Below are 24,957 nucleotides of genomic sequence, written 5' to 3'. Positions count from 1 at the left end.
TTTGTTGACAGTAAAATTGGTTTTAACTTTTTACACCACTGAATTTAAAACATAACCTAGACACTTCCAGTTATGAATTTCACTATTTAAAAAAAAATGAATGATTTAGTTGATGTGAAAAATAAAATGATTCAGTTGAGGAAGTTTTTTTTTTATTTTATGATTTTTTAAATAAAAATTATCAATTATCATAATCATATTATAGATTTACAAAAGTGAAACATTAATAATACAAGAATTTAAATTCCACTTTAATCATTCTCAGTACTAAAGCCATACAGCACATATCAGAGTCTGTGTTTGTGGGACTGTGTTATAAAGTGGAGACCTCACAACTGGTGGCCATGAGGAGAGATGTTGAAGACATCTGGGAGATGGTGATAAATCAAGTGGGAAAAAATGAGTACAGATTGCTGGTGAGTGGAAGTTACGGAGAAGGACTCAGACTGGAAGGATCAGATACAGACATGATGCACTGGCCAAACAATCGCAGTGTGATCTGGGACTTATCTCAGTCTCAGTATTACAACACACACAGACAAACTTTGATTCTCTGTGACTGTTCTGATAGTCCACCAGGATTTACTTTGTTAAATTTACTGTCACCAAGCATGGACAAATACATCCAGAGTATGTGTGTTAGAATGAATAACAGATATTATATATCTAGTTCTAAATACAGACAGATCTTTTTACCTGCGTTATCACTATCTTATAACCTTACTCAACATGGACCCTGTGCCAGTCTAACATTTCGAGCACAAGAATTTGATCATGCCTCCTGTTTTGTTAGTGACTTTTGGCCTCCGTCTGCCTCCTCTTGGATAGACAGATGTCACTCATGGCCCCAGCCTCATGTTGTTGATGATATAGTGAAAAATGGATGTCACTTTGTAGCAATTGGACATAAGCTAGGAAATCATGAAGATCATGAATGGAGAATTTCTTTCTCCCAAGCAGAAAAAAAACTTGTGTATATAATGAATCACTGTCAATTCTTAACTTATGGCTTGCTTAAATTGATCTTAAGAGAAATAATTAACAATGGAGTAGGTGATGATGATAAATTACTGTGTTCCTATCACATGAAGACGTCAGTTTTCTGGGTGATTCAACAAAATACAATACCTCACTGGTGTCCACAAAATCTACTGGAGTGTTTCTGGGTCTGTTTTAAACTCATCATCAAATGGGTATATGAGGGGGGCTGTCCTAACTTTTTCATTCCAGGCAACAACATGTTTCTGAGTAAAATTCATGGCATCAAACAACATCAATTATTTCTAAGACTGTTAGAGTTGTATGAGAAGGGTTTAGCATTCCTGCTACACAGTCCCTCCATTAGATCTTATATTATAGATGTCCCCTATAACCCCAGAAACTCCATCTGTACAGATTATCATACTCGGATTTCTGAGGCTCATTTTGACAGAAATCTATTTTTTGAAATAATAGATCATTACATAAAACCAGATGAATTGGACATACAAATCTACATGAGATATCTACATACAATAGAACAGATGATAGGTTCACCCCTCCTGACACAGTATCAAGTCATTATGCTACAGAAACTTACTGCTACTGTCCTTCAGAGCACTGCTTTTATATTACACATGGAAACTTACACACATGAAAACAAACTGAGTTATAGAGCTGACAAAATGTCCTGTCAAATGTTGAAATTAGCTGCCAGATTTGGTTGTATTACAGACATGCTGTACATAGCCATGTATTATTACAAGACGCTTAGATACACGGAAGCTTTATCTATTATAGAGATGATCAAGGTCATGTTAGCACAGCCATATGCGATGTATCACTTTATTATAGATACAGAGATGTATACTGAGGCTGTAGGGGGACAGTCCTGGTCTACAAAGATGAGACAAGCTGTAGCATGGGATATCAAACTTTACAATAGAATCCAGTTATACTTCAGTGAACTGATACCTGAACAACAGTCTGCTCTACAGAACCACGAAACTTTATTATTTGTACCACCCTTTATCCTGTTATACATGCTAGAGATCTTGTGCTGCAGACATGTAGACACAATGCGAGTACAAACAGCTCTAGATGATCTACAGACCCTAGTTCACTATGATCAGGGACAGCTTATACGTACAGATTACAGAGACATATCATGGCAAATTCTGGGGATTTGTCAACAGGTGACAGGGGACCTGCAGGCTGCTTTATACTCATATCAACAATCTCTAAGACAAGAACCACACAACAAAATACAAACAACTACAGAAATGAGAATACAGAGAGTTTTACAATGGATTCCCTTAATTAATTAAATATCAGGTGATATTTGTAGGAGTTCACCTGATAGAAATTAACATTTACATATCCTCTTCTGATTTCATATTTTCTTTTCTGTCTGTTTTATTACATGTATTATAATAAAATGAAAGAGGCACCATTGCTTATCATAATTATACACTTAGCATGCATACTCTAGTTACTTAATACCCAGAGTTAGATCAGAGTAAAATAGAGAAAATGCATTTCAACTTTATAACCATTTGTGCACCCCACCCCACAGGAACCTCTGACCCTGGGGCCACATATTTTAAAATTATTTTTATCATAAATTTTATTTGATTAATATCACAGAGCAGATTTCATACCATTAATCTATTTTCAGACTATACCCCTGACCCAGGAGGCATGAAATTAACCATTTTGCTAGATGCACCTTTCTTCATCATAAAATATATATACTAAGATCATTGGCATATTACCCAGGAGAAATGGAAAAGATTTTCGAAAGAGTAATGGAAAAGATTTTCAAAGTGTTCATGCATACTTTATGATCATTAGAGCCTTGCCCTAACACCCATGAAATTCACAAAATTAGAAGAAGCATAATGTTACAATGCACTTTGAAAAATTATGCAATTTGAAAAACATTTTCAAAGTGTGTTAAATTTGGGACCAATCTAACACACTTTGAAACCAGAAGTCTCTGTCGAGACTGAAGCTCTTCTGGTTTGTACTTATAGCAAAGGAAGAGAAAAGTACTTAAGCAATTGGGAATTGAAACTTTACCACAGCAATAAATAGATTTATGATCCTTGATTAAGTCTCTATGTTCTTAGTGAAGTCTACTTGCATGTCATATTATATTATAATCAGACTAAAACTGCATGTATTTGAAGTAGCATTTTGAGAGTTTTTAACAGAAATTTCTATTTTTGGTAACCAAGGCAATAATGTTCATCAAAGTCAAAAACTGATATACAGAATTGTGTATCTTAGTGTAGTATTGTGTGCCAATTATATTGAAATCAGGCCAAAACTGTAAGAGACGTAGCATTTTGAAAGAATTTCACAGAAATTTCTATTTTTAGTAACAACGGCAACACCGTTCATCAAAATCCAAAACCGATATAAAGAATTACTGTATCTTACTGTAGTCTGCTTGTGTGCCAAGTTATATTGAAATCAGACCAAAACTGTAGGAGTAGTAGTATTTTGAAAGAATTTCACAGAAATTTCTATTTTTATTAACCACGGCAACACAGTTCATCGAAACCCAAAACCGATACACAGCATTATGGATCTTAGTGTAGTCTACTCGACTACTCGTGTGCCAAGTTATATTGAAATCAGACCAAAACTGTAGGAAGAGTAACATTTTGAAAAATTGTTTACAGACAGACGGACAGACAGCTAGACAGACAGACGGGCGGGCGCCAGACGCATTACTATCGCATAAGCTCTTCTGGTCTCTGACCTGTAGAGCTAAAAAAATAAACTCTCCTTTTGTTTCTCGTAACAATGCTAAGGCTACTTGAAAATGGCTTATGTACGCATCTGATTTCCATTGCTCTAGCTGGAAAATTACAATGTAAAGGTGATGGAGAGTTGCTGATGTGAAATTTCATTACAGTACGCCTCAACAGGGTCTTATGTATCATATGCATTAAGGACAGTCCTTGTACCGGAAGTCCAAGGGTGGCTACACTGCTCTAAATTAGAGAAAATTCGACCTAATCAACTGAAAATGGGCATTTAAAAACGCCAAAGAATAATTCCTCTGCTCAGATCTTGATATTAAGGGGATGAAGGGCCTTTAGCTGAAAAAATACCTGTCATTTAATTTTTTTCATATTTTGTATATATCTTATTTAGTATGTCCTACATACTATAAAGCAGACATATCAATAGGTTTCTAGACTTATTTCTGAGATATTGAGTGACAAATACCATACCCCACAGTGTCTGAGCGGAGTTTTTATTCTCCGTGTTTCTGGGTCCATTACTCGGTCGATAATTGAAATTTTTCACCATAGATAAAAAATATACCTGCGGAAATGTGTCTTTTAAAATATTTTAGAGTATGAATAGGGTGAAAAATTCGAAAAAGCAAGATTCTTTTGTAACACCACATCTGGAGACAAAAATTTACGACTTTTTTAGGACAACTTAAACCATAAAAAAATCAATTTGCAAAAAATCCTATTGATTAACTGTAAAAATATCGATTGGTGAAGCTGAGCTCAATATTGCACGTGGCAAAGTTAAACGAGTCATGATCATGAGAAAAACATGTCATGTTTACATTTCTCAAGTACGGGAAAACCCAACTATGACGTCACACATTCCTGAAATAAGCGAAATAAGACAAACCCACAGAACTTTTCCGTCAACAACCATGTAAAAATATTTTTTGCGTTCTGAAATTTTCAAAATACCCTACCATGTACATATTATGGCCTGTTTTTATGATTTTATACTACCCGTTTTTACCTTGTATGATCTTACTGAACTAAGAGATCCACTATGACATCAAAGACGCACTGAACGCGCAGAGTAGGGAAACGGCAGAGTGGATTAATCTATTCCGTAATTTGATAATATTTGCAAGAAATTTTGAATGTTTTCAGATATTTTTATACTAGTTGGTGAACTCAAACAAACAGTCAAAAAAATTATACAAGTACTGTGGTTTCAATCTCGTTTTGTACATATTTTATCAGAGATTATGACGTAAATCAACTGAGTCACGTGACCATACATCCTTCATCCCCTTAATGAACCTATTGTATCATAGAAATTAAGCTGCAATTGTTGTTGGGGCAGTCTTGCACGTTTTACTTGAATTGCTGGGAGGGGGTGTTTTAACAGTCATATTTTACTTAGTAAAGTAAACAGATAAACATTTAACATTTTCATCAAATCTCTGAGTTAAACCTTACTTATTCGCTTTTCAAAATCATAAGATGAAAAAATCAAACATTTGTAGATTACTCTTTGTTGCGTGTCAGTATAATTTCTAGCTTTTCTTAACGTGAGGATAATCCACCCAAATTAGGCTAAATTGTTCATTTTCCACTGAGAAATTGGATAAAAGACGAGTTTTATTTTCAATTTATCCAATTTTTTGATACGGTTCTAGTTGATTTTAATAACTGTACAGGGGGCCCTTATTTCCTGACAATTAAAAAAAACCTAAGGGGGCGCTTATAGGGGCAGGGGCGGCAAATGGGGATTATACAGTATATCATTTATTTTAAAGTTATATACTATTTACTGTAATCATAATATTTCAGTGTTGTTCATTTAAATGCAGGTAAAACTATTGAAACAAAATAAGCTGTACCCTATTGGCTACTTTTTCCGCTAGCCTGGCCTTGACCTCGGTGGCAGCCTTCTGTTTCACAGCTTGTTTTTTGAGTCGTTCCTGTAATCCGTCATTCAGAATATCCAGCTGTTCTTGGATCTATTATAAAACAAATCGGTTCTTAAAAAATCAAAACACATTGATGTCTCATAAAGTAGAATTCACACACATAAGGCAAAACTCGGTTATAACTATGTCGCTAGGACCTATGAAATTACTTCACTATATCTTTAATTCCTTATAACCGTGTAAGAAATTCATTAAATTTATACTGCTGAGGACTTCTCTATAACTGTGAATTCGCAATATCCGTGTTCGTACTAAGCAAGTTTTACTGTAACATTATGGGAAGTTAAAAAGAATAAAATGTAAATTTTAAAGCGATGTCTATCAGCTTTTGTATTTAGAAATGCTCATATGCTGCAAATTAACTTATTTGATATTTTGATTACTAATAAATCTTTTTGATTTTGTTTTCACATGTTTATGCAAAGAATACTTAACCTTTAAAGTCAATTTTAATGAACGAAATGCACCCAAGACCCTTGATTATCTTTATGCTCAAATCATGATTAAGAAACTTAATTATTTGAGCAGTACTTGCATTTGTACAAGATACCTTGCACCTACCTTGGCAAATTCTGGGTCATTTTTTGGTTTTTCAGCTTTTAGTTCCTGAATCTTTGCTTTGATTCTGTCTCGTTTCTGGATCATGTGATCAAATTGATCCCGAAATCTGTCCTGAAATAAGAAAAATAATAGAATGTAAAGTTGTTAAATGCTAAAGAAAAGTTCGATACTGCAGAAAATTTGACTGCAACTTTAATAATCAATCTTGAAGCTTTTAAGTGAAAATTGTAGTTGAATCCATTCTCTTGTTCTTGCAGTGATTGGGAAGGGCTTGCGCCACGCACAATAGTCGCATTGAAGTGAAAAATGGTGCATTGAATCAATCAATTGTGGTGCCACAGTGCGCATTCAATTTTTAGCGATGTTATTTGGAAATATTTGTGTATGACTTTCTTACTTGTTTTACTTTCATTTTGAATGCAGTCAATTTTAAAACAACAAATCTCATTGGTTGAACCTATAAAAACTGCTTCTAGTTAAATGAAACACTTACATTAGGTACATTACTTCATTCATTTGTAGGGTAAGGTGGTGCTCTTTCCAAATTTTAACACAAAATACAGTTAGATCAAATTCTATGCAAGTTCCTTTAAATTTGCTGCATATCATATGCTATAAATCAGTTTGGGTAACCCATAATTAAAAACATGTTTTCTTTTGTATGTCATATTTGTTTGTCATTTTCTTATTTCTTAAAATGGCCCCTAAGATCAAATTGATGGCCCCACTCATTTTCAAAATGGCCCATTAAAAATGTTGACATTTGTGCTCTAGTCCCATTGACCATTTTTTGCCTTCCCATTCACCGTTCCTGTCACTCACATTTTCCTCCTTCAAGTCCTGGTACACCTGAATCCTTCCTTTTTGGAATTTTATAAAATTGGCGATAGCACACATGATCTTTAGAACTCTGTTTGGGGCTGAAACATGATGAGATATTTAAAATTACTTGGGTAATATAGACAATCAAATTTTCTCTTAATGAGATACAAATATTCCAATCAGAATAATTATAGTTAGAAGATCCTTACATGGTTCTTTGACGTCCTTCAGAGAGAAATCAGCAATTCCACAAGACGACAGCATTCTTTTTCTATTACATTCAAAGAAAAGAAAATATTAAAAAATAGTTGAAAGCATGGCAAATGCCATTTGCAACTAATATTGCCAAAAAAAAAAGGCAATGTGAACACCATTCAAGTCTGAAGATATCATTAACATTTATTATGCCAAAGTAAAGGTAGACATACAATGTAAGAGAAAGTAGGACAATTTCAGTGGCTTCTTCGTACAATTCTGGAAACTCCATCTCATCTTTGACATACAAAACTTGCTACAAAAAAAATTAATCAATTAACATTTCAAATTCATAATCACTTCACTGGTTTACAATAGTTACAAAAGCTTATGCATTATACTGAATATATAGCAATAAATAAACCATCTTTGAACATTAAAATTATTAAAGAAGATTTAATATTCATTTTAAAAGTTTATTAGTATTTTTGTCATGGCTTGTTAACTTACCTGTATAATACTCTCAAATGACACACCTGACAGAACTTCAACCAAACGGCAATATATCTTCTGCCACCTCTGACTCTGTCAAAAATCAAAAAATCACAAGCAATCGTAGCATTTTCTTCATTTATTTAGTGCATGTACTGTGGTAAATCAACTTTTATTTGCAGTTCAACAATTTGTACTTCCTTTGCAGCTACTAATTTAACAATTAAACAACTGTGAAATAATCTACATACATTAAAATTGGTTGCAATGCTGACTGTTTGCAAGTTAAAATTCTGTCTTAAGGTCAAAATCTAGTAAATGAAAGATGCCTACAGATTTATCAAATTTGAGAGATAAATTCCTTTATGAAGCTTTACAACTTTAGCTTGGGCAAATAAGGTGTTTCCGGGCATAATTTGTAGGTAACAAGATGAAAAACCACATTTTAAACTGTCATTTTCAATGAAAAACAAGCTAATTCAGAGAATTTGTGTCCCCCGCTTAGGTAAAAAGTAAACCATGTGCAGTTCGGGGGGAAGGGGGGGGGGGGGTTGGATTCCCTTGACTGAATTTGTAGAATTATTAAATGTATACATGTATACTGAAGCAAATAAAATATGCCAATATGGATATAAAGGTTTGATTGCTTATTCTTTATTATGTGTATAGAAGATTCTTTTGATAGGAAATATTTATCACACTGTAATGATAATTTTATGAGTTTGTACAAGCCAGACCTCATAATTTTTTCAGTTCACATGAATACTATCATTTAGTAAAAAAAAAAAAGTATTTCGAAAAAAAAAAATTGATCGCCCGGGATGTGAACTTGGGCCCTCTCACATGTGAAGCGTTAGCGAAAATTATATGCAAACATGAAGTCACATACATGTATATATTCATGTTCGATATTGTCAAAATTTTACACAAAGCATGATTTCTAATTTAACCTTTATTAAACAGTTCTAATAGATGTAATAAGAATATAAAGTCCACCGAGGACCTGTTTTATACGTAATAACTCTCCTCATGTCCCTGTGCTAAAAACAGCGACATGTAATACAGTAAATACTAATAAAACAAACAGAGCGGGACACTTTGAGAGGGGTGAGAGAGGTCCTAGGGAGTTTTGATATAAAATTTCATTGCAAAAGCTCAAAATCTTCTTGAAATATCGCCCGGAAATGATAGTGTTTCATACAGAAACAAGAGGCCCATGGGCCACATCGCTCACCTGAGCACTGTGGCTAGGAAAAAGTAGAAATTGGTTTATTATTGAAAAGTTTAAATCCAAAAGTAGTCCCATGAGCAATGGCTTTGCAATTCTTGAGAAGATGATTTTTAAAAAATTTTCCTATATATGCCTATGTAAAACTTTGATTGGCCATTGTGCCCCCCCCTACCCCCAGGGGTCATGATTTGAATAAACTTGAATCTACATTACCTGAGGATGCTTCCATATAAATATGATCAATTATGGCTTTGTTATTCTTGAGAAGAAGATTTTTAAAGAATTTTCCTATATATTTCTATGTAAAACTTTGGTCGGCCATTGTGGCCCCGCCCTACCCCCGGGGGTCATGATTTGAACAAACTTGAATCTACACTACCTGAGGATGCTTCCATATAAATATGATCAATCATGGCTTTGTCATTCTTGAGAAGAAGATTTTTAAAGAATTTTCCTATATATTTCTATGTAAAACTTTGGTCGGCCATTGTGGCCCCGCCCTACCCCCTGGGGTCATGATTTGAACAAATTTGAATCTACACTGCCTGAGGATGTTTCCCCATAAGTTTCATCTTTCCTGGCACAGTGGTTCTTGAGAAGAAGATTTTTAAAACATACCACCAAATTTTCATTAATTCCCAATTATCTCCCCTTGAATGAGGGCCTGGCCCTTCATTTTAACAAACTTGAATTTCCTTCACCCAAGGATGCTTTGTGGCAAGTTTGGTTGAAATTGGCCCAGCGGTTCTTGAGAAGAAGTCGAAAATGTGAAAAGTTTACGGAAAGACAGACGGACAGACAGACAGACAGACAGACGGACGCCGGACAAAATGTGATCAGAAAAGCTCACTTGAGCCTTCGGCTCAGGTGAGCTAAAAATGTATAAATTTATGACCTTGAACTTTGACCTTTTGACCTCAAAATCAATAGGGGTCTTTCTTCGGCCACAGGGAGTTGTTATGTAAAATTTCATTGCAAAAGCTCAAAGAGTTCTCGAGATATCGTGCGGAAACGGAAGTGTTATAAAAGACAGAATTTGCGAATTTATGACCTTGACCTTTGACCTTTTGACCTCAAAATCAATATAGTTCTTCTGTAGTCCATAGGGAGTTTCATTGCGAAAGCTCAAAGGGTTCTCGAGATATCGTGTGGAAACAAAAGCGTTACACAGAGTTCTTGAACCGGCAAAACCGATAAACATAGAGTAATCAGAGATTACAGAGCTCACCTCAACGAATGTTGTCTTTAAGTAAGGCAAATTAAGTCACACAATTAACCAACAAAAAGTGTACATCCAAAAATGCAAAATTTATGCAATTTTGATTTTGATACTTTGGAATAGATCTATAAAACTTCAAACTTGTTCTTCATCATGAAAATGTAATTAAAATCCAGCATCTGAAGCAAGATTGAGAGTTTTCATCCCTTGATGCATCATTTGTGCAACTTTGGTTTATATAAGCCTTATAGTTTCTTCGTGATAGACCTGCACCCATAACTTTTACGAGGTCTATTATCTGGGAAATGTATGTCAAATTCAGCATCTAAAGCAAGTCCATTAGTGTGCACCCTAAGATGTATTATCCATGCAATTTTGTTCAACATAGAGCTCAAAGTTACTTGGAAATAAAACCTGTATAAAAAAAACTAACCTTTTCACTAATCCTGAAAATGTAGGTCAGATTCAGCTTCTGAAGCCAGCCTAGTAGAATGCACCCTTAGATGTACCATCCATGCAAGTTTGGTCATTATAGAGCTCAAAGTTACTTGGAAATGAATCCTGCACCATAAACTTTAACCTGTTTACTCGTCCAGAAAATGTAGGTCAGATTCAGCATCCGAAGCAAGTCTGGTAGTATGCATCTTATGATGTACCATCCATGCAAGTTTGGTCATTATAGGGCTCATAATATCTTGGAAATGAAACCTGCACCAAAAACTTTAACCTGTTCACTCAACCGGAAAATGTAGGTCAGATTCAGCATCTGAAGCAAGACTGGTAGTATGCATCCTTAGATGTACCATCCATACAAGTTTGGTCATTATATGTCTCATAGTAACTTGGAAATGAAACCTGCACCAAAAACTTTAACCTGATCACTCAACCGGAAAATGTAGGTCAGATTCAGCATCCGATCCAAGTCTAGTAGAATGCACCCTAAGATGTACCATGCATGCAAGTTTGGTCATTATAGGGCTCGTAGTATCTTCGAAATGAAACCTGCTCCAAAAACTTTAACCTGTTCACTCAACCGGAAAATGTAGGTCATATTCAGCATCCGAAGCAAGTCTGGTAGTATGAATCCTCAGATGTACAATCCATGCAAGTTTGGTCATTATAGGGCTTATAGTTACTCGGAAATGAGACCTACACCAAAAACTGCACCAAAAATGTTAACCTGCTCCAAAAACATTAACCTGGTCATTCCTTTGCTGAAATTGCAGCATCTGAAACTTTGACTGGTACAATGAAACACACTAGAAACATCTTCCATGCATGTCTAATCAATATAGGACATAGAAGTACTTAAAAAGAAAACTGCTCCAAAAAACTTAACCTTAACCCGGGACGCCGACGCCGACGCCGAGGGTATCACATAAGCTCCCCCCAACTTCATTGAGGTGAGCTAAAAACAACCAAGGACCGATTACTTTCCCGTTCTGTGTCAGTCCAAATGACCGGACAGTGTTGACAGAGGAACTTGCGAAAATCTTACTAAATTTCGTACAAATTCCCTATATTCCACCGATCGTAATCTTTCAAACTCTTTTTCTGCATGTTGTAATGGCTTATCGATTAATGCAAGTGCGAATTTAGAGACAATGTTCTATCGTTAAAATGAAAAATGTCCTACGGACCCGGTTTATTAATACAATTTGTTCCGTATATTCACTATGTCGCAAAATAAACACGGGCAATAACTCGAACTCAGTACATTTACTACGAAGATTCCAGAAACATGGCGTGTAAATTTGAAGCGAGAAAAAACGTAAAGAAAATTAGTTGAATTATCGTCTTTATTTGGATCATAATTTACCGGTAGGTTTAAAGACATACGCGACCTAAAAAAGGTTTGTTGTAATTAATTTTGAAGTTATTTCCAGTGCATATCCTTTTGTATACTTCAAATTCGTTTCGGAGCAATTCTTAATTAATTGCTACATTGCGAGAATAACTGTTATGAGGACTTGTTCCGAGACACAGATTATTATAACTTGTGCCAAACTATTGGTAAACTGTTAAAACAAGTTTGTTGACGGCGCTAGGGTAAGAAGTGTGCAGTGTTTATATAGACGCCGTGTTTATTGATAATAAAATTTAAATACAATTTTTTTTTCATGTTTTATTGAATTTATTTTGGACTGATAGAAATCTGTCTGGACTGACAAACTTCACATGGCAGTCGGTCCAAATGACTGACAGCGAAAAAAAGATTTACAGACAGACAGAAAGACGGACGGAGGGACAGACCCAAATTAATATCCCTCACTTTTCAAGCGGGGGACACTTAAGAAAACTAGTTATGAATATGGGCGTTTTTTTCATATTCGACAAAGGAAATGTATCCAGATTGCCTAGAGTCTCTCAGAAAACGGTAATTTGTATGTTCATGGCCTCTCCTTTACAATAATATCAAATTTGATATAGGTATCGGGTAGGGCTGCCACGGTTCAGACATTTTTCGGTTCGGTTCGGTTCAGAAAATAAATTATCGGTTTTCGGTTTTTTCGGTTCGGTTTTCATTTTGAGAATTTAAATAAAACATTTTTATATATATCAAAGGATAATAAGGATTAAGGACATTGTAGAAAGTACTATTTTGCTGACACAAATTTCTATCCATTTTATTCAACAGAACATGTTGTTAAACGTAACAAAAAATAACAAAGTAATAACTTCTTGTATAAAATAAAATAAATATAGTTATTGACTAGAGTTATCATCAAATCACAAGTGTGGTAATACTTCACGTTTTTGAAAGTAGGGGACGTGGTTGACAAAACAATTACTTGTGATTTGGTTTTCCTTCCACATGTGTATGCCATGTTTAAATGTCTTCGATGTTACCTGTATTTTCATTGGTTAAAGAACCCTTCATTGAACCAAACAACCAATCACAACGCGTGTTGCAAGCAAATTAGTATTATATAAAAGATATAAAAAAAAAACCGAACCGAATTCCGGAAAACCTGACTCGAACCGAACCGAATACCATTTCGGAGCGGTTAACCGAGTTTTCGATTAACCGTGACAGCCCTAGTATCGGGATAACTTTTCATATGATTTCAAATTGAATGCCATGAAAATACCCTTTTTTCTACATAACGGTAATTGTGCTAAAGTCATAAAGTACAGGAAAAAGAAAGTTGAAATTGATTATGACGTCATAATGGATCTAGCACCAAAAAATTAGTCTAGAGTCATTTACTAGATCTTGACCTTAATTTTTTTTTTAAACAACCTAATATAAATAATAAATTAACCTATAAAATATGAGCAAGTCCTGATGTTGGCATTTATGTGCAGATAAACAGAAATACAAGCACCAGTATAACAGATTGTGTATGTTCCTATTTCTTACGTTTGGTTGTTTGAAGTCCTTCTCCTCCAGAGGTAAATCTGCTATGATGTTAAGATCCTGAACTAGCTGATCAGCAGGGAGCAGTGGAAAGGAATATTGAGTTTTCTCTGCAATATATAAATATGCTTATAATCATATACTTTGTCTTCAGTAATTCTTAACAATTCTTTAAATGGTAAACTGTAATATTTTAGTAAACTCGAATCCAATATGGATTCAAGAACGTATGTGGAAAGTGTTGCCCTTCCCTCTTTTCTCAAAGTCAAGGGGTCCTGAGTCTGTGTAAAAAGCACAAACAAGGGCAGCCTTCCATCTTTAATTTTTATTAAGCTGCTCATCAATCATCATTCATTCATCTACTGATCAAACGACCACCCGACAAGCAGACATTGATTAGGCCATATAGGCCCAATTTGGGCAAATCCACTCAATGCAGACAAGTAATAGGGCGAAACCACTCAGAGTGAACAAGGAATCAGGAGGAAACCTTCATAAAAAACATTCATTAAAAAAAAATTGGAGAGTATAGCTTGTTTTTTACACCATCAGCCCATACATAATACAGTGAACACAGTGAATGATGTTTCTGTACTTTCATGCTTTTTACGAAAATAAAACGATAAAGCTACTTAAGTTGACTTCAATATATTCGGAATAGGTAGAACCTGAGACATAAATATTTTATTTATGTCTCTGGTAGAGCCAATCCGGATACAAAGTTGTTTACAAAAACAAAACACCTACATGAAGGCGAGCTGAGCAAACTCCTTTTCATATAACATTAATTTCAGCAAAACAAATGTTAGCTTTGTGAAAAGAATGCTTCTGAAATAGTCTAAATCACTTGCATTATGGTAAAATAAAGAATTCTTCCTTACCCATATCTTTTTCGTTTCAAAGTACGCGCTCGCAATGCACATATTATTATTTTTTTTTAAGAAAACGAAAAAATAAAATATACTTTTTTTCAAAAAAATAATTTCGTATATTTAGCACAAATAAAATTGCTTAAAACTTTGATGCAGATTTTATATTTTTAAATCCTTTGTTTTCATTTTATTATTAATTTCTATTCTTGCGTTTTGTCATTTAAAATTTGAAGTAAAGATCAGGCTATTCACCGCAATCGTACAGTTGGAAAGCTGTGGAACGATTCGCATTAGAAGAACTAAACTTGAATAGAAAACAAAAGTATTGATTTTTATTAAAGTTATTCTTAGAATTTTGATTCAAAGTTAAAAGAAAATATTTAAGATGATCAATCGCAATTAAATAATAGGCGCGTCGCGTCCTTTACATCCAATCAGTTCGGGTTCGATATTGTATTGAAAAAGTGAAAGTAGAAAAAACTAGATGCTGTCATGAGACAGTAATACCCGCACTAAGGTGTTTGCCTCTAAATACACGCTCCTACATATTGGGCGGCTTTCCAAAGAAATAGTCAAAATAATTCTATAATTTACATGTATTCATCAAATTGAGTATGAAATTCTCAGACCCTGTGACCTATAACTCAGAACCTCTTATATTTATTTTATACATGCTTAATTCATTATATACCAGACTGAATTTTATTAATGATGTAAATTCATGCACGGATCTGCTGGGGGGGGGGGGGGTGTCAGGACCCCCCCCCCCCCCTGGAATTTACAAGGTTAAAAAATGTATATACTAAAACAAGGAAAAACTTACAGTGGACCCCCCTTGGAAAATGCAGATCCCCCCCTGTTAAACACGAATATGTGTTAAATAGGTATGAAAAGTTAAACATTTGCGGCAATAGAAGTCATCACTACCCCCCCCCCCCCCCCCCCCCACGATATAGGTTTTTGACGTTTGGGTGAGATTCACTTTAAGTTTTTTAATTTTGATTGTCAATTTCTCGGATAAGATTTTTTTTTTTACTGAGGTGGACCCCCCCCGGAAAAAATTTCTGGATCCGCGTCTGAAATTAGATTTTGATATATGTTTTGCTCATAATAGGACCTTTTTAAATTTACTAAACCCCCCCCCCCCCTCGACACCACAATCACACCGCACATACTTTTTGGAATAGGCTAGATGGAAAAGGTTTGTTAAAATTTAATATCGTTTGTTATGAATTAATTTAAAATTTGTTCTTGTACTATACATGTGAACATGTAAATTTCTACATCACATCACGTTGCGTCACCCATTATCATATTTATAGATTAAACACCATTTGGCACACCTCGGCCGATTCCCACTTCATCTGATAAGGTGATGGAATCGACGAAGGTTCGCCCAAATGGCACGCGGCTGCAGTCTGGTGTGCATTGGATTAATTCATTTTGTGTTATAATTGGATTTATATTTCATGAAGACACAAGGATCGGTAAGTAGAAGTTTTAGTATAGTGGGGGGTAAAATACACCCAAACGATTAGGTTAAAGTTTAAAAAGGATCATGCAACACTAGACGAATTTCATATTGTGAAGTTATCTCCCGTTGTCGATGTGACATTCAGTTACTGCCAATACTGGTGCGGATCCAGAATTTTTTTCGGGAGTAGGGAGGGGGGTTCACATCTCAGTCAAAAAATTCCAGCCCAGAATTTCGTGACAAGCAGGAGAAAAGAAATGAAAACAAATAAACAAATAAAAAAACAATGATAGTGAGGTCAATGTTTTCTAAGTTTATATAGGGAGTGGATGTCAGGAGTCATTTTTTACTTGCTACAGTATATAGTCTTGTTTAAATAACAAAGCAAATGCCAGATGGGGGGATGGAGGGGGGATTCCAATCTTCCTACCCACTTCCTGTCCCTGAAATAACAATGTATTTTGTGATTCCAGTTAAATAGTATATTTTTTTTCCATTTGACTAATTATTATACATATTTTGTTTCTTGTGTTTATAGTATGTCTGTCTATAAGTCTGCAGAAATTAAATCCTAGCTAGCTTGCCCATAAGTTTTAAGTGGGATGGGCTATACAAATAGCTTCCACATTTTATAGGTTTATTTCTTGTGACAATTTAATAAGAACTTTTATTTGGGTACCATTAATTTTTACCTCTGATCGCTTGACATGGGATACACATTTTTACAAGAAAAATACCAAACTTTAAACTCTGCCTAAATTTTGATCAGTAGGTGCTAGGGCTTTCATACTTATCATGACATATTGTATTCATTGTGAACTGTCAACAGGTATAAATATGTTTGACCTTGACCCTAGAGTTTGAACCACTTAAACAAAAAAATTAACCTTGGCAATTAACTTTTGAACAGGAATTACTAGGGATTTCTTTATTTCACATGTGCATTTCTTGTGACAAGACTTTCTTCTGATACTAACAATTTGAACCCTTTGACCTTGACCTTTGATTTTGACATATATTTGAGAAACTTCAACCTTCGCCATAGGCTTCCATACTGGGACATCAGTGTTTCACAAACACATCTTATCTTCATTATTATTTGGTGGTGTCTCCATATGAGGGAAGATGTATTCACAACAAACAAACAAATCACTAAAGAAAATATAAAACATGAATATGTTGGTCATGCATATCTCTGCAGGAAAAAAAACAGCTTTTCAAATACTCCAACCATATTGTAACCCTTTCAAAACACTCATTTGAGCTTTTTTGGTTTCCTTAGCATATAATGTCTGTCGTGACGTGTTGTCCATCTGTTTGTCTGAAAACTTTTTACATTTTTAACTTCTCTAGAACCACTGGGCCAATTTTACCCAATTCATATAGAAATATGTACATTTGTATGTCAGACTCAGTCCATCTGTCTCAATAAATTTAACCTTGGTTATCACGGTCATATCTACTGAATGAGAAGAGACATTCATATTAAACTTATGTACTAGACAAGTATATTTACCTGTGAGAATGGCAAGGTTTTTTTTTTACATGTGACCTAGAAGTTTGACCAACTTGCAAAAAAATTAAATTGTTATAAATTCATCATTTTGAAAGAGAAAAGTTAGGGCATTCATATCATAATGCATGTATATTATTACCTGTGATAAGACCTTTCCAAATAAATCATGACTTTTATACTGTGACCTTGACCTTGAAGTGATCAAGCCTAACCTACTTTTCAAAAATGTTGCATTTGCTTATAACTTTTGATTAAGATGAGATATGACTCTCACATTTGACATGTACATAAATTACTCATAAGAATTCAAGGTGTTTCCCAGCATGCGATGTTTTTTTATGCGCCCGAATTTTTTTCGGGGCGCATATTGTTTTTGTCCTGTCTGTCTGTCTGTTTATCTGTTTGTCTGTTGTCAACTTTAACCTTGGCCAAAACTTTTGAATCGTAAGAGATAGAGACTTCATATTTGGTATGCATACTCTTCTAATAAAGTTCTTTCAAATGACATCAAGGTCAATGACCTTGTGACCTTGACTGTGACCTATATGCTAAAAATAGGTTTTTCAACTGTTTGTCTTAACTTTTGAACCATAAGTAATAGACACTTCATAATTAGTATGCATACTCCTCTAATAAAGTTCTTTCAAATGCCATCAGGGTCAATGACCTCGTGACCTTGACTGTGACCTATATGCTAAAAATAGGTTTTTCAACTGTTTGTTATAACTTTTGAACCATAGGAGATAGGGACTTCATATTTGGTATGCATACTCCATTAAAAAGGTTCTTTCAAACAACACCAAGGTCAATGATCATGTGACCTTGACTGTGACCTTTATACTAAAAATAGCTTTTTCCACTTTTTGCCATAACCTTTGAACCATAGGAGATAGGGACTTCATATTTGGTATGCATACTGCACTAATAAAGTTCCTTCAAATGACATCAAGGTCAATGACCTTGTGACCTTGACTGTGACCTATATGCTAAAAATAGCTTTTTCCACTTTTTGCCATAACTTTTGAACCATAAGAGATAGGGACTTCATATTTAGTATGCATACTCCACTAATAAAGTTCTTTCAAACAACACCAAGGTCAATGACCTTGACTGTGACCTATATACTAAAAATAGCTTTTTCTACTTTTTGCCATAACTTTTGAACCATAGGAAATAGGGACTTCATATTTAGTATGCATACCCCACTAATTAAGTTCTTACAAACAACACCAAGGTCAATGACCTTGTGACCTTGACTGTGACCTATATGCTAAAAATAGCTTTTCCGAACTTTGTTGACGCCGCGCGCATAGTGTTTCACAACCACATCTTGTTACCCCTTGACGTTGATGTTTTACATAATTTTCAAAATATTTAACTCTCCTAAAAGATGATTAGGCTTCTGAGTAACATTATACATTTATTGACTGAGTTCGAGGGCAACATGCGTTTTGTCGGACCCAAGAACCAAACTGTCTGCCTTAGGCCGTTAGGCCGAAGGCAGACAGTTTGGTTCGAGGGTTCGACAAAACGCATTTTGCCCGAGAACTCTGTCAATAAATGTTTTGTTATACCTTTCATTTTATTTTATTTATTTTTGTACTTTATTCCGTGATGTAACACCAGATCTATCACTGTTTAACACCAGCGAATGAAAATGAGATTAAGCTCCGCCCACTCTGTGACGTAAGCGGTCCAACATCTCTCCGAGCGGTCCAACATCTCACTCAGCGGTCCAACATCGATTTTTTTATGCCCGCTCAGCAAAACATTAAAAATGTTAGACTTTTTTTCGTATAGAATTGTATAGGAACAAATTTCTAAAGGTATAACAATAAGGAAGACTTCAAGGAAGACAGGGCTTTTTGCACAAAAAACGTCATTTTTCGACCCACATTTGACCCCCCAGGGCAAAATCTAAATTCCAAAACATTACTGCACATCTACATGACCCCACCAACCATCTCCGAGTAAATTGTAAGAGGAGTTCAGGGAAAACAGGGCTCTTTGTATGAAAAACGTTATTTTTCGACCCCCATTTGATCCCCTGGGGCAAAATCTTAATTCAGAAACCTTACTGCACATGTACATGACACCACCAACCATCCACCAAAAGGTGATGAAGCTGCTGAGTAAAATGAAAGAGGAGTTCAGAGAAGACAGGTCTTTTAGCATAAAAAACATCATTTTTCGACCCCCATTTGACCCCCTGGGGCAAAATCAAAATTCCGAAACCTTACTGCACATCTACATGACCCCACCAACCATCTCCTAAAAGATGATTAGGCTGCTGAGTAAAATGTAAGAGGAGTTTAGGGAAAACGGGGCTTTTTGTATAAATAAAAACGTTATTTTTCAACCCCCATTTGACCCCCCGGGGCAAAAGCAAAATTTCGAAACCTTACTGCACATCTACCTGACACCACCAACCATCTCCCAAAAGATGATTAGGCTGCTGAGTAAAATGTAGAAGGAGTTCAGGGAAGACGGGACTTTTTGCACAAAAAACGTCATTTTTCGACCCCCATTTGACCCCCCGGGGCAAAATCAAAATTCCAAAACCTTACTGCACATCTACATGACACCACCAATCATCCCCCAAAAGGTGATTAGGCTGCTGAGTAAAATGTTGAAGGAGTTCAGGGAAGACGGGACTTTTTGCACAAAAAACGTCATTTTTCGACCCCCATTTGACCCCCTGGGGCAAAATCAAAATTCCGAAACCTTACTGCACATCTACATGACACCACTAATTATCCCACAAAAGATGATTAGGCTGCTAAGTAAAATGTAAGAGGAGTTCAGGGAAGATGGGGCTTTTTACGTAAAAAACGTTATTTTTCTACCCCCATTTGACCCCCCGGGGCAAAATTAAAATTCCGAAACCTTACTGCACATCTACATGACACAACTAATTATCCCACAAAAGATGATTAGGCTGCTAAGTAAAATGTAAGAGGAGTTCAGGGAAGATGGGGCTTTTTACTAAAAAACGTCATTTTTCGACCACCATTTGACCCCCTGGGGCAAAATCAAAATTCCGAAACCTTACTGCACATCTACATGACACCACTAATTATCCCACAAAAGATGATTAGGCTGCTAAGTAAAATGTAAGAGGAGTTCAGGGAAGATGGGGCTTTTTGCATAAAAAACGTCATTTTTCGACCCCCATTTGATCCCCCGGGGCAAAATCAAAATTCCGAAACCTTACTGCACATCTACATGACACCACCAATCATCCCCCAAAAGGTGATTAGGCTGCTGAGTAAAATGTAGAAGGAGTTCAGGGAAGACGGGACTTTTTGCACAAAAAACGTCATTTTTCGACCCCCATTTGACCCCCAGGGGCAAAATCGAAATTCCGAAACCTTACTGCACATCTACATGACACCACCAACCATCTCTTAAAAGCTGACTAAGCTACTGTGTAAAATGTAGGAGGAGTTCAGGGAAGAAAAGTGTGACAGACGGACGGACGGACGGACGGACGGACGGACGGACGGACATGAGTAACAACAATATACCCGAACTTTCTTTAGAAAGTGCGGGTATAAAAATCATGGATGAAGTAAACAATGTGCTCGATATTTCAAAGGATGACAAGTTGTATGGAGATGTGATAACTTTATCTGAGTCGTCTGCTGATGGAACATTTCTACTCCATCACTTCCTTTCGTTTTTCCTCAGCAGCAATGTTGACAGAAATGTTTGCTTTGTATCACTTACACAGTCCTACGGTCACCACAAATCAGTTTGTCAAAAACTTGGAATAAATTTAGCACAAAAAATTGAATCATCTAACCTAAAGTTCTGTGACGTGATGAAGGCCTTTGGGAATCGATTTCTGGATATACATACTGATGATTGTGTGAACAGTTTAGATTCTTTGCAGGGAATCTATGAGATGATCAAAGCTAACTATTCAGAACTACAGAATAAACAGGGCCAGCCACCAGTTGTGATTGTTGATAGCTTGAATGTTTTACTCAGCCTTGGATACCAAGTTAAAGAGATCAGTGCATTTATTCAGTATCTATGTCAGCTAATTTCATCCCCAAAGTCAGATTGCAGGGGTACTCTAGTTATGTTTATCAGTACGGAGGAAGATGAAGAAGCAAAGCTTGTTTGGAAGACACTTTTGCACATGAGCAACCTAGATGTTCATATATCTGGTCTTGATAGTGGATATTGTAAAGATGTACATGGCAAGGTATTAAAGAGATTATGTTTTTGGTGCAAAACAATTAAACAGATATTTTAAAATGCTCACACTTTTGAAACAGACCAAAGAAAGATCATACAATAAAGTATATAACTGGGCTGATTTTCATGAACACAGAAGTTCAAATTTGGAGAATATCTGCATGGAGAGTGTAGGATGTAGGGTTTATATTACAGAGATGAGGCCAGGGGTGTTTGCTAGTGCTTCATTATTCAATTTGCCAACTTGTTTCTGTTTAGAAGTGTGGAATGATAAGCAAAATCAAAGTACTGAGACAGTACTCAAAGATGGGGTCAAAATAATCTTCATGCTAGATTTCACAAATGTGATTTTTTTTACGAGTTTGAAAAACAACTAAATTTTTTATTAACATACTAAAATCAAAACCGTGTATGATATAAATTAAGGTTTTTGATTTAATTTGTCGATGTAGAAATTTTAATAATTGCTATGTCTGGAAACCTTTTTGAACTGTCCGAATTTCACCAGGTACAAATTAATACTTTTCCAGATGTAAACAATGGGTGATGCATACGCAGGATACTTTGTTTACTAGTGTGATTTACAATTAATATTTTTAGTTATAAATGTTCAAAATGCTTTACTAGTTTGAGTTAAATAGAAAAAAAATTAATTGTATTTTTCTTTTCAGTTTGATATAGAATGTTTAATATTTTGATCAAAACAATTTCTGCAACTCTTCGTATAGCATAGATTTAATTCATGTGTTATCACCATGGCTTCGGTTTTGAGGCGTCTCGAAATATAAACTAATAGACGGGGTCACGTGACCCCATCTAAAATCCTGTTACAAATACCTCTTAAATTGGTCTGTAAATGAGAACTTTTGAAGAGTGAGGAATATTTTGGTTGGCAAAATCAGTATAAACCAAAGAAGCTAATCTATAAATAGATTATGAAAAGCATAAATATGCAGTTTCTGTGGTTTAACTCCAGATATCTCAATAAAAGCTATTCACACACAGATAACTTAGAGTAACTGTTAAATTTCCTAAGAGTCTTCAGTTAAATTTTCTTTCCTTTCATTTATTTTTTTTTTTTGGCCAGTGTCTAACTTAAATTGACAATGAAATAGCAAAGAAAAAAGAAGAAAAAAATCTATAGTTCTTCACATTACAATGAGTTTATAAGTCTATGTTTTGGAAATTTAACTTAAAGACATTTTTATTGCATCAAATGATTTCTATTAAATGGATGTATTTGACACTGACACTATTCTTTTTCAGATCGAAGTCAAGAGAAGAAATTGTCTCAGAAAAAACAGCTCAAAAAGCATGCAGTTTAAAGTTAATGATAAATCTGTAACTTTCTTTGGCTCTGGAATGTCCAAAGCTGTCCTTGGCTGAATTAAGTAAAAATATCAGGAAAAACTTAATAAATAAACATTTAACAAGTCTTTATTGATTTTTTTGTACCCCTGTGTCAGAAGGTAAAGTGTGATGGATTTCTCAGTTTCATTTTAAATTAAACCTTGTAATGATCTTAAACATTTACTTTGCTTTCATTTAACTTGAATTTTGAGGAATGCAAGTCACTTTACAAGGCTATTTTCTAAAAGTCAGGTTTATTCTAGCGGTTGTGCTACCAGATTTCTTACAAACTTTAAATGGGAATAAATTGATATATTGCTTACTAGATGGTGTGTCAAGATGTTGATCCTTTGTCATATTTCGAAGGAACAAAAATTACTAAATTCAGATGGACTTTGTGTGCATATATAATTATATATACATGTACATGTCATGTTATGCATTAAATATATGTTTTTTCATAATTTGATATAGTTACTATGTAAGAGTATGAGGTAGTAAATATGTAATCAAGGTACTAGGATATGTATATTGGATAGATTGGAACGGCAGGGTTATCCATCCACTACTACCTTTATAAAATTTCTTGAGCAGTCAAGAATTCAAGAGTAACTCTGATATTGAGCTTGAAGTTTAAACAACGAAGGAAACTTAATGAATTATTTTAATTGCTTGAGCGCAGTTTCATCATACTGCACCGAACGCTGCGACCCACCTCCTATCCAACAACTTCACATTTCATGCCTGGGTCTTACCCCGGCACACGCTCAAAGAATGAATCTACACTATTTAGGATGCTTACTAATAATACTGATTTCTCCAGTGGCAGAATAAATCAGTTTTAAATAAGTTTTAATGATTTTTACTTAAAATTCAAATACAGAATCAAGTAAGAAGAATATTTCAAATTTTTTGTAATCTTTTTATTTACTTAATAAGTAGGCAATTAATTGTTATCATTTTATTTAACGAAGTTGAATCAATGAAAAATATTTTAATATTACTTTGAATAAAATAATTTGTAATGGGAAGTAACTCTAAAAACTACAACTACCTTCCTATATATGGAAAGAGAAAACTAACCAATAGGAAAAAAAAATGATTGAATTGAGTATTGCAAAAACAGTAGAACGCGGGGGAGGGGGAACATGCCGTTCGGAGGGGATCATCCACCCACTTATTTGTTGGTATAGTCCACAGGCACTTGACGTTACTTATTTGTATCAGAGGGTACGGATTTTTAGAAAAGGCTAGTTTTAGCTTAAATATTGGATTCTTTAGTAGAAATACTTTGTGATTATGTCAGAGAAAATTTTTTTAATTAAAAAAGTAAAAGGACCCTTGGAGTACGGAACACTGTAAGGGGGGGGGGAGAGAGGTCCCGTCCCCCTGTACTTGTGATTTCGATGAGTAACTGCATTTCATCCCCCCGTTTCCTTCTCTATTTATAGAATTGCTGGGTGTGTTACCCAGCTACAAAAACTGAATTTTTCACTCATATTAACCATTTGATGGTCATGTCAAGCTTTATAATTTGATTGTTCTAAATTTATTAAATCCAAATAATTTTAAATGAGTTTTACTACAATTTTAAATTTTTGGATTTAAACAAAAAGATACCTTCTTATTTTTTAAAAAAAATGTTTATTTTATATATTATAAAATTAGTTGTTATTTATTAGTATTAAAAATAAGAAATTTTGTTCTTCTTGATATTTGAAAAGTTATTTGGATGAAAAAAATCTATAATGGGAGATAACTCTAAAATGAATCTGCCATTCTCATAACGTGATTTGAAATAGTAGTATGTTGACTCTTTCATGAAATTTATGATATTGCCTAATCGTGTCTTGAAACATCCTTTATGAACAATGTACTGAGCTTTTTTCCAGCGGAATTTTCATTTTTTTAGTGTAAATGCATTAACGACATACATTAACAATTAATTGTC

The 24,957-nt window shown here is 34.8% G+C and overlaps 3 protein-coding genes across 3 annotated transcripts; 2 read left to right on the top strand and 1 right to left on the bottom strand.

The window, feature by feature from the left end:
• Nucleotides 1-236: 236 nt before the first annotated feature.
• On the top strand, nt 237-2,306 carry LOC134274520 (uncharacterized; the record flags this gene model as incomplete). Its single annotated transcript, XM_062756801.1, has 1 exon — nt 237-2,306. A coding segment is annotated over one exon (2,070 nt), but the record flags the coding sequence as incomplete, so codon positions are not given.
• A 3,287-nt stretch (nt 2,307-5,593) lies between these two features.
• Nucleotides 5,594-14,500, bottom strand: LOC134274521 (uncharacterized). Its single transcript, XM_062756802.1, has 8 exons — nt 14,470-14,500; nt 13,592-13,698; nt 7,796-7,870; nt 7,519-7,601; nt 7,300-7,361; nt 7,091-7,188; nt 6,269-6,379; nt 5,594-5,737 (listed from the first exon to the last, which is right to left on the bottom strand). The coding sequence occupies exons 1-8, from the start codon at nt 14,471-14,473 to the stop codon at nt 5,594-5,596; spliced, it is 684 nt and encodes a 227-aa protein (XP_062612786.1). The 5' UTR covers nt 14,474-14,500.
• A 6,511-nt stretch (nt 14,501-21,011) lies between these two features.
• LOC134274519 (elongator complex protein 6-like) lies at nt 21,012-23,096 on the top strand. Its single transcript, XM_062756800.1, has 2 exons — nt 21,012-21,663; nt 22,923-23,096. Exons 1-2 carry the CDS (start codon nt 21,013-21,015, stop codon nt 23,040-23,042), a joined length of 771 nt encoding a protein of 256 aa, XP_062612784.1. The 5' UTR covers nt 21,012; the 3' UTR covers nt 23,043-23,096.
• Nucleotides 23,097-24,957: the final 1,861 nt, after the last annotated feature.

The sequence above is a fragment of the Saccostrea cucullata genome, unplaced genomic scaffold (genome assembly GCF_032062105.1).
Source record: "Saccostrea cucullata isolate Sc308-1 unplaced genomic scaffold, CSIRO_AGI_Scuc_v1 ctg7808, whole genome shotgun sequence".
Lineage (NCBI taxonomy): Eukaryota > Metazoa > Mollusca > Bivalvia > Ostreida > Ostreidae > Saccostrea > Saccostrea cuccullata.
The sequence above is the reverse complement of the archived record's forward strand: the minus strand, read 5'-3'. Positions and strand labels throughout refer to the sequence as shown.

Excerpts from the sequence above, each read along its gene's own strand:
- LOC134274519 (XM_062756800.1), top strand. The coding sequence starts at position 21,013 with ATGGATGAAGTAAACAATGTGCTCGATATTTCAAAGGATGACAAGTTG. Across the intron at positions 21,664-22,922 it reads GTAAAGATGTACATGGCAAG|ATCGAAGTCAAGAGAAGAAA; the intron begins GTATTAAAGAGA and ends ATTCTTTTTCAG.
- LOC134274521 (XM_062756802.1), bottom strand. Across the intron at positions 7,602-7,795 it reads CATTTGAGAGTATTATACAG|CAAGTTTTGTATGTCAAAGA; the intron begins GTAAGTTAACAA and ends TTTTTTTTGTAG. Across the intron at positions 7,362-7,518 it reads GTCCTACTTTCTCTTACATT|AAAAAGAATGCTGTCGTCTT; the intron begins GTATGTCTACCT and ends TGAATGTAATAG.